The 17,231-nt window shown below is 48.0% G+C and overlaps 1 protein-coding gene across 4 annotated transcripts in view; it reads left to right on the top strand.

The window, feature by feature from the left end:
• The window catches only part of NRP2 (neuropilin 2), a 111,472-nt gene that overhangs the window by 37,432 nt on the left and 56,809 nt on the right, over positions 1-17,231 (top strand). For all 4 annotated transcript variants that reach the window (XM_045520517.2, XM_010960122.3, XM_010960123.3 and 1 more), the window contains exons 4-7: positions 2,033-2,263; positions 3,574-3,729; positions 5,386-5,555; positions 7,406-7,561. In XM_045520517.2, the coding sequence (XP_045376473.1) occupies positions 2,033-2,263; positions 3,574-3,729; positions 5,386-5,555; positions 7,406-7,561 (713 nt within the window). The remainder of the gene's footprint in view (positions 1-2,032; positions 2,264-3,573; positions 3,730-5,385; positions 5,556-7,405; positions 7,562-17,231) is intronic.

The raw sequence follows: 17,231 nt of genomic DNA, 5'->3' as shown, positions 1-17,231 counted from the left end.
GTGTCCTTTGTGGAAGCACCTGTCCCCCCACGGATGAGAGGGACTAAAGAAAGATTCCGCTATAAATTCCCTGCTCCGAGGGGGTGGGGATTCCCCTCGCCTTGGGAGAGAATGACAATAGAGCCAACTCTAGGAGGGGATGTCGGATGCCTCCTCTAGCTCTGGAAGCAACTTGTGAATAGAGTTAATTTCCTCTGGCGAAGTGGCCCAGCAGCTATAAACACTAACCTTTTCAAAATTCCTCCCGGCCCCCTGAAGACCTGCCAGCTGGCTTGGCTTTGCTAAAGGGCCTCATCCTGGATCACTGAGGAGGCCCTCAGGAGCTGGAGTCCTGACGGTAAACAAAACTGGTGGCTCCGTGGTAAACAAACTCGGGGGAGGGGTCGTCTCCACTCCTCCTCCGGGCCTGGCTGCCCCTGGACCGCCCTGCCCCCATGATGCAGTGCAGCGCCTCTGGGATTCAGCATTAGAGAGCCTCCAAAGAATTCTGAAAAGATTAGCTCTCATCCCAGGGGTCCCGGGTTCCCACCTGGCCAAGGCACAGTGCTGGGGCGAAGGGTGGTGGCGAGGTGATGGCCTACCCGGTGGGCAGGGATATTGGCACTTCCCGTCTGATGCTAAAGAAAGTTGCAGTCCCCCTCCCCCGCTTATTTGCATGGCACCTTTTCGAAGTCAGACCTTTGCTGCTTTCCAGAAAGCCGTCATCAATAAAGAGACTCACAGAGGGGCGGCTGCAGGAGCCGCGGATAAAGACATCGCTGCGGGCGAAGATCAGTGTATTGACATCACATAGTTATATTTCAGTGGGATCCCCAGAGGACACTTCCTGCCAGTAAACACCTGGTTTATCTAGTATTTCTGTTTTCTGCTTCATGCTTGGAGGGCCTATTATAAATCCTGCTCCCTTTCCAAATTTTAAAATCAGACCATATCGTGCAATCAGTTATAATTGTGCAGCTTTTACGTTCATCGTGTTAACTCGAGAAACTTCTGACTCTGTGGAGCTTCTTGGGCCCGTGGTCTGGGCTGCAGGACTGTCCCAGGGCCCTCCCTGGCAAGTGGTAGCTGGGTTACAGCACATGGGGGTCCTTTCAGTGTGATTCCACCTAGAGGCATTAGGAGATGTGCTGGCTGTAATCCTTTTACGAGTTCCCTCTGTGGTCCAACCCTGCACCAGGAGGCGAATGTGTGCAGCATTTAATAAGGTGCCTCCGTGAGCCCCAAGAAAGCGGACACAAGAGCTGAGGAGAGAAACAAGGCCACCCGCTCCCCTGCCCCCCCCCCCCCCCGCAAAGGAACCAGAAGTCTTCCACATGTCAATGCACTGCCACATTTTTCCAAACTTGCTGCTGGAGCGGCCTTTAACATCCCCAAACCCTGCTGTGATCCACCAGCTACAAACCTCAATTGTTAATTGTCTGGCCACTACAGAGCTGCTCGTTTTAATATAGTCAGGACATGAATGAGACCCGAGCTCGCCTTTGCCCCTCCCCTGAGGCACCTTGGATCTTGGAGGGAGACGGGGGCACTGAGTTGGCTCTGGTACAATAGGGGCTAGTGTTGAGGTCAGCAATAAATAAGGGGTGACATTGTTTTCCCTGCTGGCAATCAGCAAGCCTTCCTTAAGGATTGAAATAACTTACATTTCTGGAGCAAGCAGCTGAGTAATTGAGAAAGAGGACTCTGTTCCTCTTTTCAAGAGAATCAGTCTCTCTCTCCCTCTCCCTCTCTCTGTATCTCACACACGCTTCTTTCTACACCGCCCCCCCCAAACCCTCAATTGCTGCTCTTACTCTTATATGTAGAGCAAGCCCACTGGCCTCCCCTAATTTCTCTCCTAAAGATGATCTGGCTTAAGGGCTTGAAATGTGGATGTGAAAAGTATGTTGCTTCAAGGGCCACTCCAGTGGAAACAAAAACTTCGTGAGCAGGGAGATTTGGGCCCAAATATTTAAATAACCCATGCGACAGAGGCAGCGGAGAAGGGCATCTTCTTCCTCTGTCTTATATACAGGCTGTCTTTTATATACAGGCTCGGAAGATTGTTCAAAGAACTTCACAGGCCCCAACGGGACCATCGAGTCCCCGGGGTTTCCCGAGAAGTACCCACACAACCTGGACTGCACCTTCACCATCCTGGCCAAACCCAAGATGGAGATCATCCTGCAGTTCCTGACCTTTGACCTGGAGCATGACCCTTTGCAGGTGGGAGAGGGAGACTGCAAATACGATTGGCTGGACATCTGGGATGGCATCCCGCATGGTGAGTGATGGCGCTGTCCCTTGCCAGGCACTTCTCCGTGTTTTCGCCTTTGCCTGTTAATTGCTTTAGGAGCAATAAAAAAAGAGAACAAAGACTTTAAAACTCCTCAGGGGTTATCTGTGACCCTTGATGACTTTCTCTTCTTATCCTTCACCAAGGATGTTTTCAGAGAGATTGCAGAAAGGCAGTTTCCTCTCTTGGAGATATTTCCTTGGAGAAGGGTAGAAGGAGACTGGGTAGATACCTGGATGAGCATGAGAAAACCTATAGGTAATGTTCTTTTCTGCTCGAAGGCATCAGAATTGCCTTGGAAAGTGACTCAGTGACCACCCCCTATGCCCAGAGGGGACTCTAGAGCCGGATTGACTAGGTTTGAATTCTGGCTCTAATGTTAGCAGCTCTGCAACCTTGGGCCAGTGACTTAGCCTCTCCATGTCTTATCTGTATAAATAAGCTGCTATCATTATTATTACTATAATTTTATTATCAAGGGGGGAGGGTATAGCTCAGTGGTAGAGAGTGTGCTTAGCATGCATAAGGTCCTGGGTTCAATCCCTAGTACCTCCATCAAAATAAATAAATAACCCTAATTATCCCTGCAAAAACAATTTAAAAATTAAAAAATAAATAAGCACTGAAACATGCTGTACACCAGAAACTGACACAACATTGTAAACTGACTGTACTTCAGTTTTTAAAAAGCCAAAATAAATAAATAAGTAAAAAAAATATAATTTTACTATCATTTCATATATATAATCAGAGATGTTAAAAAGGCGCACCTCCCCCCCACCAAGGCCAAGAGGAACCTTGGCCAATATAGGTCTTGGGTAGTCAGTATTGGCGAGGAAACCAGTCTTTCACATTTATAGTTGTTCTAAGTATTTTGCACTGTAAGGGAGACTTGATGGCTAAGCTATTTCATTTCCTGAGAAAAGCATAAGGTTTAGTCCGGAAACTTGGATTGGAGTCCCGGCTCTGCTATTTCCTAGCCATATGAACCAGGAAGTCATGTGACCTCTCCAAACCTCAATTTCTTCTTCTGTAGAGCAGGCGTTACAATGATACCTTTCCAGCCCGTCGCCCAGGGCTGTGAGAACAGAATGCAGCCAGGTCAGTGAAAGCACTTTGTTAATGTGCAGGAAAATATTAGACATTGTTCTTAAAACATATCTCTGGTTGTTCTTTTATGCCACAGCATACAGAGGGATGCTCGACTGAACGACTTGCAGTTGTGGGAAGGGAGAATGTATTGCAAATGGAGTTTGTCATTTCCGTTTCTGTGACCTCTCTTTGTCCTGCATGTCCAGTTGGCCCCCTGATTGGCAAGTACTGTGGGACCAAAACACCTTCTGAACTCCGTTCCGCAACCGGGATCCTCTCGCTGACCTTTCACACGGACATGGCGGTGGCTAAGGATGGCTTCTCTGCACGTTACTACCTGGTCCACCAGGAGCCGCCAGAGAGTGAGTTGGCCAGTTGTGAAACTCTGTCTTGTCCTTCCATCAGGGCTGCGAGGGAGAAGAGAGGCTGACCACTGCAAGAGAAAGAGATGGGAATTCTACAGAGTTCTCAGATGCAGTGGCATCTGAGTTCAGGGGATGGGAGCTGTATCCTCTTGCGAGGCAGAGATTAATGAAAACAGAACAAATGTTAATCTGGGTGCTCATTTGTGTTCCAAAAATCAGTTATTCCGGAATGTCACAGGACCATCTCAAGCCTCAGAATGAAAAGGGGGTTAGTTAGGCTATCCATATAAAGTCCCCTCCTGTGCTAACATTTTTTGAGTCTAGGGCCATTTTCCTTCCTTTCCAAGCCTCAGTGGCCCACTGTCAAAAAACTGAGCAATTTTAAATCTCTTCTGTGTACATTTTTTTTTTTTTTGGACATTAAACATCTCTGGCCCTGTTTAGAGTTTCTCTGACTAGCTTGGTACACTGCTTGGACTTTCATTTCATACTTTCAATAAACAGTTTTTTGAGCTTGCCTGTGTGCCAGGCACCATGCAAAGCATAGAAAGTATAACCCTGACCCTAGTGGTCATGAAACTTGACATCTAGACCATCAGTCTCTTGCCTGGAGCTACATCTTTAAACCAGCTCCTCTTGGACATGTGCTCCAAATGTGCTGCCATTGTCACTGAGAAACCCAAGTGATAACTTGAAGGACTGAAGGAACGCTTTAAGGATGATTAGAGCTGGGGGGATCCTGCCATGGTCGCAGACGCTTGTCACACGCATACCTACAGACGCAGCAGCCTGCCCTCCTGGAAAGCTGACGTGTTTTGCTCCGGGTTTTGCTTTTTTTTTTTTTTTTTTAAGAACTCATAAAGATTGAGGGAGAAGAAAACAGTATTGTGAGCTGCACTGCGTTCTGCAAATGGCCAGCACGGTCACAGGGCTACAGCATAGGTTTGATACCTGAGAAAGATTGCTTTTCCTTCTCTGACACATGCACACACAAATACTGACCAGTGTCTGTGGGATCCATGGCAAGGACAGCAATTAAGCTGACAGCGCAAGGCCAGAGAAGGTGACTTCTGGGTCCATTTGCCCAGACAGGTGATGCAGGGGACTATAGAGGGGCAGGCATGTTCTCACAGAGAGGTCTCCCAAAGACAGGTATTTATGGCTTTGTGATGTCTGTCTTCTGTGCCAGAACCCACGAGACAGCCGAATGAAAGAACGAAAGCAGCAAAAGTGCCTCCTGGGTATTTATTAATAAAGCAGGCTTCCTGCCGCATGTCCGCCCACCCACATTGCCACGAGTCTATCACCCGTTTACCTGGATTTCAATAGTGGTGCATCTGGCATCTGTGAGCGTTCGTAGCCTGCAGCACTAACAGTTCTTGTGCTTTTGATTGTCTTTTTAATTTGTATGATGCTTCTTAGTTAGCCACAGCCTGATTTCTTTTAGGTCAAAGTTAGTTTCTTTCAGACCCAGAGGGATTGTCAAGCTCTATGACTTGGCGCAGTTGTTTTTAAACTGTGAGTGTATAATTAGGTCTTTGAGATGAAGGAGTGCCTGCAAGGACTCATCCCTAGAAGGGAACAGCATTCTGGGAGTCCCCGGGTGTTGAGGTTGAGAGACCTAACTCCGCCTTGACTGTCTCCATCCCTTAGACTTTCAGTGCAATGTCCCCCTGGGAATGGAGTCTGGCCGGATTGCTAATGAACAGATCAGTGCCTCATCTACCTACTCTGATGGGAGGTGGACACCTCAACAAAGCCGGCTCCACGGTGATGACAATGGCTGGACACCCAACTTGGATTCCAGCAAGGAGTATCTCCAGGTACTTAACTCAGATACCAGAGGGTGTGCAGAGTGTGTGTGTGTGTATTGGTGGGGGGGGGGGGAAGCTCCTCCACTAGGGTGGACAAAGGACACAAAGGAAATAAATACAATATACTTGAGGACTCCTTTCATCCATCCATCCAAAGAAATCCATGCTCCAGGCACAAAGACACTGTGCCAGGCACTGTGTGAAGTGCTGGGATAACATGACGAGTAAGCGGGACACTGGCCCTGCCCTTGGGAAGATTACCAGGCCTTGGAGAAGCTGTTTGGCCGGGAAGCTGTTTGCCCTATCACCATAGGTATCCGAGGAACTTTGATAAACAGTCCCAGAGCTTGCTCATTCTTGGAAGGGGGAGGCATCAGAGACTCAGGGGGCGTTTTCCTAAGGGCAGGCTGGTTGAGTTGCTAGCTGAGCACGGCTGCTTCTTCTGATCTTTGCTGTTTGGAGGGAGCCCTGCCGGGAAGGTTTTGCCTGTAGCTATCAGGGGAACACGTGGGAAAATGGCACAACCAGGAATGAAATTCTAGTAGTCCTGATGCCCTGCAGCATCTTTTCAGACTATTTGCTTTGCTTCTGAATAAGACTTGCAGCTCATGTTAAATGATCCTCCCTTGCACTACACACGGGTCCAGCTCTCATCCCCAGGGAAGAGCAAGCTGCTAGTCCCATGCTAAAGCAATGACTGCTGTTATGACACACGGCAGACAGCCTGGTGACCCCCTGACAAGCCTGTCCTAGCTCTGATGCGAAGTGGTGACCCCTGCTCGGAGAAGGACGTTGCAGGGCAGACAACAGGAGAGGGAGAAAGACCTCTTAGAGGCTTCCATGGAGCCCACAGAGGTCCTGACAGCACAACTCTAAGGCCATCTGTCACCATCTCTCCTCTGCCTCTCCAAAAGTCCTTCTCATCTTGCAAAGCTCCCAGAAAGTTCTCCTTTGTAATCAGCATTCCATTGGTTGTAGTCCTCACTTTTGGTCCTTAATCATATACTTCCTCTCATTGCTCTCCACCTGTTTAACGTAGACAGCAATTCGTACCTCTTCCAATGCTTAGTAGCACTGAGCACATATTAAGTAAGCAATAAATGCTTCCTCAATCAAATTTTACCATTGCTGGCTAAATTTTGATCACACAGAGATTGCCATTAAGAAACACTGTAGCCAGCAAAGGCATGACACCCGGCAATTTCCAAATGGGTTTGGTGTTGTGGGAGGGGAGGTGCCTCAAAACGTTGGCCATATCCTCCTCATCGGGCAAAAGGTCAGGACTTGGTGCATAAGCCTAATTGCTTGGGCAGACTCTGCATGCCCTTTGACCCCTCAGTGACCTGAGCAACTAAATACACAATGGAGAGCGGGACTGAGGGGAGGGGAAACAGCCGTGGGATGAGGCTTCTACGGCTCGGGCATCGTAAGTGAATTGGATTGAATTGGGCTGGATCGGAGTGGAGTGGAGTGGATTGGATTTAGCCATTGTTCTCTTAAAACAGCATTGCTTTTACTGTCCAAGGCAGGCTGTGGTTTAGTAAGAGGGGTCGTAGTTCTAGATGGTCAATGACTTCTTTACGGTAAACTCAATCCTGTCTGTTCAGATTTGAAAAAAAGAGAGAGAAAAAAAGCAAGTTACAATTTCATAGGTGTCCAACCTCGTAGGTGTTAAAATAAGTTGAGTTTAACTGTCCAGTGGCTGCAAACTGATTCCTGATCACCAATACCTGTGAGTGAATCACAGACATGGGTTGTGAACTAAGGATTATCTATAATCGTGTCCTTTGCAGAAAAAGCAAGATGCTGCCCTGTGTTGGGAGTCATGGCCCCCTTACTTCTCCATCTCTCTTTCTCAGGTGGACCTACGCTTTCTAACCATGCTCACGGCCATTGCAACGCAGGGAGCAATTTCCAGGGAAACTCAGAATGGCTACTATGTCAAATCCTACAAGCTGGAAGTCAGCACGAATGGTGAAGACTGGATGGTGTACCGGCACGGCAAAAACCACAAGGTAAACCCATTCCCCATCCTCGCAAAGGCAGCTGGGACGAGGCGGGTGGGGTGGGGCAAGAGGAGTTGCTAATCCACTCCACGTGGAAGAGGAGGCCTTGTTCGTTTCCGGTGAGGCTCAAATAATTGATGGAGGTACTGGAGACGCTGGCCCGGAAAATATTCTTTCTTATGCTAAAGTGATTGGAAAACACTATTTCTCTGACAGCCTGACTGCTGTTGCATCTTGCACAGCAGAGAGAGAAAGAGAGCTCGAAGAGTGCTCTCTGACTGCAAATGAAGGAGAAAATGTGTTCCCAGTCCCCGTCTCCCCATACAGGATTCATTGAGCATTTATGGCCTGAGTCCCTTCCACATGCTGAGTTAACAATCACAAAACCACATGAAACTGCAGTTCAGGAGTTACCAAGATCTGGAAATAAAAGGGCACAAATCCTGAGAGGGAGTCACAATGTCTCAAAGAAGAAAGAGAACAATAAATAATGAGGAGAAATTCGGTTTGTTGGGGAGGGGATCTGAACTGGCCATCATGCTTAGCAGCAAGGCATTGAATTCTCTCGGCTGGGGCCCGTCAGCGTCTGCGGCTCCCAGAGGTGTGTCCGTGTGGGTGATGTGGGGCTTTTGTTGTACATATGGATGAATGTCTGACACTAAGCTCTCTTAAGACACGTGGCATTCTGGCGGTGAACTGGCCTGCAGCTGGCGCTGGTGATGTATGTACTGGTTGGAAGGTACACTCAGCGTACGGCAGGCTTATTAGAAACATCCAATGGTCCTCCCTGGGTGGGGGGAGAATTCTGTTCATTGTAGGCTGGCTCTCGGGTCTGGAAGGAGAGTGTTCATCCTTCCCTGAATGAAACTGGGGACAGAGGGAAAGGGTCTGCTCAGTCCCAGCAGCCCCCTGCTCTGTCAGGTTGTGGATTATCCAGATGGGACACAGGTGGCCAAACCTGGAGATGCCAAAGGTCTTTTCCAAACAGAGTCTCCTTGGCTCCTGTCACTGCGTCAGGGCAGCTTGCTCTTGCTGGTGCAACTGGAAACCTTGGACCCAGGAAATCTTGACCTGTAATGTTGGTACTGTTTCACTCAGGAAATGTGAGATTTTAAAGGAGTGCCTTTTTTAAAATTAAGATCGCCATAGTAACATGGCACTATTCATCTGAGCTCATGGCTTCTAGATATTACCAGGTCTCTCTCTCCTTCCCTCTCTGACAAACACACACACACTTACACACATAGTTCTCCATGTCACAGATTAAGAAAGTGAGATACTTAGCAATTGAAAGACTTCCCCACCTTGACATGTGAAGCCAGGTCTGGTTTCTCAGTGACTCTTTTGTTTTAGGAAGGGTTACCAGATATCCCATGGACGTGGCAAGCCTGAGTTGGCATTGAATGCTGGGAGCACTGTGGGCTGAGTCCTCATCCCAGCCCACTCCTTTGCACACCCTCTCTCCCCACCAGCCCTTCTCAGTAAGAAACTAGCAGGACGCACAAGCTCAGCCAGGCAGGTGAGGGCCAGCAGCTGGGTTGGGGTGGGTTCTCGGGGAGGAGGAAGAGGTTCATCTGATCGCCTCCCCGTCCAGGCTCAATGACTAAGCAGCGCTGGCCAGAGGGATACTGTAGCATAAGCTGATTTTAAAAGCACGCAGATGGACCGGGATGCTATTTAAAACACCATTTGTAGGAAATCTGCTTTTGGAAATACCTTAGCACTGCACATTTTGATAGAATGCTGTCCTCCCTGGCTTTATCCCTGGTATTTGTGGTGCAGGGAAGATATTCCTGAGAATTGAATCTAGTTCTCTGGGTTCCTTTGGAATCATTCTTCTCAACTTTTGCATATCAGACACATCATCCCCTGTCTTCTCTCTCACTTTCTCCTTTGCCTCCTCTTCTCTCTCTTGGTTAATTTCTTTCCCTAGGAGCCAATGGGTAATTTCATTTTGTTGTTGTTGTTGTTGTTTGTTTGGCTTTTTTAGTGAATCAGTCCTGCCCACATAAAAGGCACTGGGGCAGAGGAAAAGCCCTTTCTGTCCCCATTAGAAATGCACCCTCTTGGTACCTAGAAGGAAGCAGGGGAATGGAAAGTCTGACAATTAAGCACTGCCACCCCCATGCTCCCTTGATGCCCCGCGGGTGTGGCGGGCGAGGGAGGAGACCTGCCCAGCCCTCACCTCCAAGGGTGATCTCTGCTGCTCCTTCATTAGCAGATCAGTTCCCAGATGTCTGTATTTAATGTGCAGATTCCGCACCACTCATGCTGCATCAGCGCAGCTCTCTGGCTGTTCGGGTTGAAATAGTTGAGTGAACCGTGCCAAATAGATTTGTCAAGTCTGCTGCAGTCTGATTTGATGCCACGAAGGGGAGGTGGGGTGAGGAGGGGACTTGGGGGCTGTGGGGGGAGAGGCTTCGTCTGCGCCGGGCACTACCACTGAGTTTCTCTTTGTAGCCACTGGAGGGTGGGCACCGCGCCAAGCGAACTGGTGCTAAGTGGTGGGCTTGAAAGCAAAATTCAGACAGCTCAACCTGTGAGCAAAGCACAGCGGAGGGGGAGGCCGCAGCGCTCTCTGCTCCAGGGGGAGCGGGCAGGGGGAGGGTTTGCCGATGCAAACCAGTGCACAGGGCATGAGGAGGGGATGACATGTGGGACAGACATGTGGGAACTCGAGTTCAATTCCCTGGTCACTGTCAACACCAGTGCAGGATACCGAAGACCAGGGAGTTGGGGAAGTCGGAGAAAAACAAGCTTAATGAGCACTCAGGGTGGTGGGCGATGGCTGTGCTATTCCCTTGCAAAACACCATTTACAGTTTGGACCTAGGCTGGGCTGAGGCAAGACCTGAGCCTGTGGGGGAAGACCTCCTCATGGCCAGGAAGCAAGGAGGACTCAGGAACGCTTTGCCAGCCTTCCACAGCCCATGAGCAGCCTCTGAGTCTCTCTTTCCATCCAACAGGTAACAGTGAGGGTGCCAATGAGAAAGGCATTACTCTGTCGCTGGGGGATTTGCAAGCATCCTCCTGGCAAAGTGCAGCCCAATTATGCGGGCCACATGTACAGCACATCCCCAAATCCTTATCCAATTCCACATGCCATGAGAAAAAGGAACCTGTGATTTTCCTGTGGGGCGGGCCCTCCTTATGCATATTTATGGCGTAACCACAAGGCAGAGAGCTCATCCGCCTGTTAGAGCCCATATCCAGTCCATGTGCTCCTGAGATTATACAAATTGCTTCACATATATTTCTTCGGAAACCACAAGCATAAAACTACTGCTTTTGGTTTCACCAGCTGAATTAATAACACCCCAAACACAGACACAACATTGTAAACACAATTGTAGAAGGTTCACGTATGTGTCTATAATTATAGGCACAATTATATACGCACAAACCAAGGGAGGGGTGTGGAGAAAGGTGCAAAAAGCTGGAGAACACAAGGCCTTGGCCACGATCCTGCTCACCATGGAGATGCTGGTTTGGTGACGAGTCTGCACTGGAGGGACTGAGATGGAGGCTGGTATCAGGGCAGGAGGGCAGAGGCCATGCCCTCATACGTCTCAGCAAAAGCCCTCGTCTTCAATTCTCCCTTATTTGGTAAACATGGGCATCTTTCTTGTTGACACTGCTCTGGTTACCTTGCTTTCAGTCACAGTGTTGCTGGGCTGTTCTGATGTATTTGGAAGAAATTTGTGCTAAAGGAAAGAGTCTGTCGGGGTGTTGCATATATCCTGATGGCTGGATGGAGGATGGGAGAGTGAGGACAGGAATGAAGTAAGGTTTAGGTCCAGGAGTTCTCAGAATTACCCCATAATGAGTGGCAGAAATGCTCTAAGCTCATCGTATTAAAGTAATGATGACTTCCAAGGGGCTTGGAGAGCCCTTAGGCACTGGGTTATTTGCTTCAGAACTTAACAGTGTTTCAGACTGTGGAATTGAAGCTCTCCAGAGAAGTGACGTGCCCCAGGGACATGGAGAAGTGAGGAGTCCCTGTGAAAGGCTTTGACCCAGGCAGGTGTTCCCACGGTCTGATCCAGCCCTGGTTTGTCACTTGCATCCAGAGGGAAACTGGCTTCCTCGATGCTCAGTCCAGGCCAGGGGACGAGAAGGGTGCGTCCTGGAGAGTCTCTGTTTCATGGAGATTGAAAGGCAGGTGGTGCTCAGGCAGCATGGCTCTGAGTGCTGAGCTCATCACTTTGGAGTTTGGGCTCCATCATCAAATCCCAAGGATGTAGAGTTGAATGAAGTTGCTTTGCATTTGATTTGGCCACATCCCTTCTGAGCAAACAAACACCCCACTGCAAAAACCCCCTGCCCTATATTTATTTTCCAAATTAAAACAAATCAGTGTGAGAGCTGTTGGAGAATTTAAAACCTTCTGCGAAACTACCAGAGACTTAGGGAGGAGAAAGAGTGACATCATCAAAGCACCCCAGCCCCCAAATCAGTCGGCTAACAGACCCATGCAGGGCCTTTTTTCAGATCTTCTTGAATGATGCGCTGTGTGACCTTGGAAATTTCTCTTCATAACTCTGTGCCTCAGTGTCTCTGTCTGCCCAAATGGAATGGCGCTGTAGCTACTGTTGGCAGAGCTCCTTGGGCTCTGTAGATGGAAGGCTCTCTGCAGATATAATTAATGTATTAGACCCGCAGAGCTCTTCTTGAGCAGAAGCAAGTTATCAGTTTAAAAAGTAACAAGACCCCATGGGATATTTATCTGCCTCTTTAAAATCGTAGGTCTGGAAGGGACCTGATAAGTCATCCAGACCTCTCCGTGCATCTGATGGGGCCTGTCCTTGAGCTGCCTCAGATGAGCAGTACCCCCTCATTCTTCAGTTAGGAATGCAATTATTCGTCTGATGAAAATTTTTGAGTTTTCCAAAAGTACTTAAAAAAAAAAACCAACTTCCTGGTGGATGACTGGCTTTCCCTTTTCCTTTTTATTGTAGTAATTTTGTTCATCATATATAAGATTAAGACAGTGACTCAAGTCGTCAGCTCGTAATGGTACCCGACTTCAGAAGTCATGAATATGATTGCATCCTCTAACCAAGGTTATGTGTGTTCAGAAGAGGGCCAATGGCCTTTCCAAATCCAAGTCCCCCAGTTTATCTGCCCCCCTCAATTATAACCAAGACAAATCCAGGGCCCTAGATAATTAAGTTTGTCCCTTATCCATTTGCCGTGGGATGATCTCAGACCTTTAGCCTCTCCACTTAGAAAGCTCAAGGGAAAATTTCATTATACATAAGCTTGGAACCTTTTCTCCATCAGGCTCCCGTGGCTGGCTTCACCCAACTCCCGTGGGTGCTGAATTGTCTCCGGGCGCTGAGGCCAGCCTCCTTGGCGCTTACAGCCTTGATGCTAAATTCCTCCTGCTTCCCAGGCCACCGCTGTGCCCAGGGTCTAGTGGGACCGAGCAGATAAGCAGGGGATGTGGGATGTTGACGAGATTTTGCTTGGGCTGGGAAAACACTGGCTGAGCGCTAACCCAGCGTCCCTAGACGAGCAGGGGAGCGAACACCTCACCAGGTGGATCACCAGGTTCTTTGCATTTCTCCCTGCTCCGTGGTTTACTGAGATCCCACCCAGAAGAGGAATGCAGGTGGCAGATGGACTCAGCAGCCTCATTCCTTGTACCCTCTCCTCTCTATTTTTCCCCACCTGGAAGTTAAAGGTGCCTCCTTGAATAATGTGGTGGTGTGTTTTTAGGAGGTTTTTTTTTGCGTAGGGCACATTCCCACCCAGTTAGAATGTCTGCTACTGCCCCCACCCCTGCAGTGCTCCAATGCTCCACTCTCCCCTATCCCATCTCTCCTCCAGCCCCAAATCCCTGGGCCGTCCTCCTCTCCTCTCCTCCCCGATGCTTTCCTGTCTCAAATCCTGAAACCCTAATCCTGTTAGTATGCTGTGTTCCAGGGCTCAGCGTCTCGATGGGGGTAACATAATCCTGCAGTAAATCTAACAGGCCCCACAAGGCATACACAGATGAGGGTGTGCACATCCCACCCCCAGAAAGAAAGCGGCCTCCCCTGCCCCATGCCCCACGACAAGGCCCTGCTCGTCCATCTCCTCCTCCACGTCAGCCAAACTGCTTGATGACAAAAACAGCCCCAAAGTCAAGCAGGAGGAGACAGGAGGGCACCGTGGTCATAAATGAGCATTTAGTGGTTAGGGAATTTCTTTGCCCTCTCCTCCATCCCTTCCCTTCCCTCCTTTAAATTCTCTCTCTCATATATATATGAGACAGAACCTTCTGATTCTGTATCTGGCTAGCTTCCCACAGTCACTAGAATGAAAGCAGCTTCAAAAAAATTTTAGTCTTTAAGGAAGAGTTTTAAGAGAGAAATGTCAGGACCATGATTTACAAACAGGAAAAAAAAAAAAAGTCCATTACCTTAACATCATTTTCCCTGAATGCAGCACCCCCACACCCCCACTCTTGCCTGTTTGGCGCAACAAATTAATTAAACAGGATGGCATTCATTGATTAACAATTTATTTCTACGTGTCGCCCTGATGGCTGGTTTTAGAGAAAACGCAAGTGTTGGGTGGGGGAGGGAGGGCTGGCACATGGTTCGGCAGTAGGGGTGAGTCGGCGCACTTGTTTCAGAGATGGTTTTTTAAAATGTGCTACTGGTTTCCCCATCTCTGCCCTCCATTCCTGCCGCCTCCCTCCTTGGCCTGCTTTGTTCTCTTCCTTGAGTGTTTGTGCCAAGCAGATTGAAAAGGAGAATTTTGGATGCAATGAAACATTTATTAGTGGAGAGAAATATTTATTAAAAAAAAGAAAAGGAAGAAGAAGAAGATTTCCAGCACAATTTCTACCCCAGGGCTCCAGCACTGTGTTGTCTTTGAAAAATTTCCTGCTTTCTGCGTCGTCCCTGGAGCTGGCCGCGTTCAGATTTTTACAGCAAAATAGAAATAAACTGTAGGTCACTCCGTAGGCGTGTGCAGTTGGAATGCTGAAGCCCTACTCAAGTGGGAAGCCATGCACGTAATGAGGGCCTGCCCCGCTGAGGAGGTTAAACAGTCAGGAACACCGCGAGCCTGCACTGTCTCCACCAAGGAGCTCAAAGACTTTGACAGGCGTGGACCATCTACACTGGCCTGGGCACCCGGATGCAGATGGCAGAGATGGATGGTCTGCGGGAGGGGGATTTAGCGCTGGCAGAGAATGCCCTCCTAGAGGCCTCCAAGCTAGGCATTGCTGTTCTCAGCAGTGCCCGAGTCACTGCATAGCCTTCAAAGAGGACTTAGGGAAGGGGTCAGCAGGGAGAGGTGGCTGTGACCAGAAATAGGGTGAAAATCAGAGAACAGATGACCTCAGAAGCCATCAGGGATGATTTCTGGTTAGATGTTTCTTATCAGAGTTATATATATGTATTTTTCTTTTCTTTTTTTTTTTCCACATAGTATTATAGTCCATTCCTTATGAGCTCACAGGCCTGGTCAAAACATGTTGATTTTCTTTTCCTGGGGGGAGAAGTGTGGGGGTTGCAGATAATAACCAAACTGGGATATTGGATAGCAGCCAATTTAATTGGCAGATGCCCCCCCCTCCCCCAGAGGTGCAAATCAGAAAATCCATGAAGTGCTGCTGGTTTCAGATGCTGTCTTACTGAAAATAAACCAAAGGTCTCAAGAATCAATTGGAAAGTGTTGGATTGCATTCAGAATTCAGCGAGGCACCAAATGGATTCTCCAAACCACTTCGTGCCCTGAATTGTTTTTTAAACTTGGTTTACAGAGGTGCACTTGCAGAAATCTTTATGTTCGACGTAGCTTCGTTTTTTTTTTTTTTTTTTTTGAATGATTACGATATAATCAACACTATCCCCACCTCTAAAGAAAGCTAGAATCACCTTGAACACACTTCTGGGTTTCCTTTGGGTGATAAAGCAACCAGACTAACAATTTTTCTTTTAAAATTAACAAAAATATACACCATCTGCGACATTCAGCTCTTTAAAGCAGATGTTAAAATGCAATCATCACGTTTGAGATACGTCTATCTGGGTGCACCATACGCTGACAATTCACTGAGTTTTCTCAGCAACGTGGACACCTCACTGCCAAGTTATAGCCTGAAAATTCTTGGCCTCGAGGTGGGACGTGGGAGTCAGTGGCTTTCAGAACTTGGACTCCCCCAGTTGAACGAAGCCCCATTTGTTGCTTGTGACAAAGCTTCTAGTCTAACATCTGTCCTGGGTGTCACGCAGGCATAGGAGCCAGCAGGGAGGGCTGGTGAACCTTCGGGTCTATCTACAAGCCTGTTATTGACTTTATTTTCCTAAAGGAGAAACCAAGGTATCTAAGGTTTATTGATTTGCCTATAGTCATGGAGTGAGTCGGCAGGGACTAGGGAGTAAAACCAATTTCCTGGCATCATTTCCCAAGCACACAGCCCCTTACCTTGCAATGCCTAGACTGGAAGCCAAGAATCCATCTCAGAGAATTTGATCAGAAAACATATGAAAGGTGATTCTGAAACCACAGAGGCATTGAGAAATTCATAAAGATGTATAATATATGATAGCATTTACCAGCTATAAATAGGGAGGTGCAGGGAGAAAAATAGAGACCTTGTACATCCATTGGGTCAGGAGGGATAGAAACTGCTTAATATTTCATTAAAGATAGAGTCTCATAAACTGCACTTTGATGTCTTTGGGCAAAAGACAATACGGGAGGACTGAGGTATTGTTATTCATTACTCTTTGTTATTAATAATTTGAAATGTGATTGAACCAAAACATCACAAGGTATATTCTCCCTTTGAGTGGGGTACTCACCGTGTGTTCTGGGCACTATTTGACTTTTTTTTTTTTTTTTTTTGGTGGGGTTGGGAAGAGGTAAGTAGGTTTATTTATTTATGTATTTTCTGATGGAGGTGCTGGGGATTGAACCCAGGACTTCATGCACACTAAGCATGTGCTCTACCACTGAGCTATATCCTCCCTACTATGGGCACTATTTGAAGGGGGTGAAAATCCACGGCACTTGTCCACAAAAGCACTTAGTCTGTAAGGGACAATGGGAACTAAAATGCGCTGTTAGAAAGTGGACACTCCTGGGACACTTCTAAATAAGAAACTCTTGTGAGGAAAGCCTTAGAATCTGGGGGCCAGAACAGACCTTACAAATCAACTGGTACAACCTGCTCATTTACTAGAGGAGGAAATTGGGGCCCGGGGGAGGTGGAGATATTTGCCCACACTTAGGAGCTAATTAACAGCAGAGTCTGGCTCCTGGTTCAGTGGTGTTTGGACTTTTTTTGTTCCCACTATGCCCACCACAGAGTGAGAAGTATAGAAAAAGTTTAATAAAAATAAGATGGTATTCCTTCAGCTAAGGGTCCAAAGAGTGGAGGGTAGACATGAACATAAGGTCAAGAGCAAACAAAATGCCAGGAAGGATCTGGGCTTGGACGTAGGAAGGATGATTTGAGGCCACGTTGAAAGAGCCTTCACTTGGTTCCAGAAGAGTGAGCAAAACGGAATAGCAGAATGAAGCTCAATTTGAGCAACCAGGTCACGGCCTAAGGTAAATAAATTGTGGGCTTATCTCCCTTTCTGACTGATGCCACTGTAGGCAGAGATCCAGGGGGCACACCCAAGGCCTGAGGCCACACGCATCCATGCAAAGGCCAGCCCCCCCCCCCCCCCCGC

This window comes from Camelus bactrianus, chromosome 5 (genome assembly GCF_048773025.1).
Source record: "Camelus bactrianus isolate YW-2024 breed Bactrian camel chromosome 5, ASM4877302v1, whole genome shotgun sequence".
NCBI classification, from domain to species: domain Eukaryota; kingdom Metazoa; phylum Chordata; class Mammalia; order Artiodactyla; family Camelidae; genus Camelus; species Camelus bactrianus.
The sequence above is the reverse complement of the archived record's forward strand: the minus strand, read 5'-3'. Positions and strand labels throughout refer to the sequence as shown.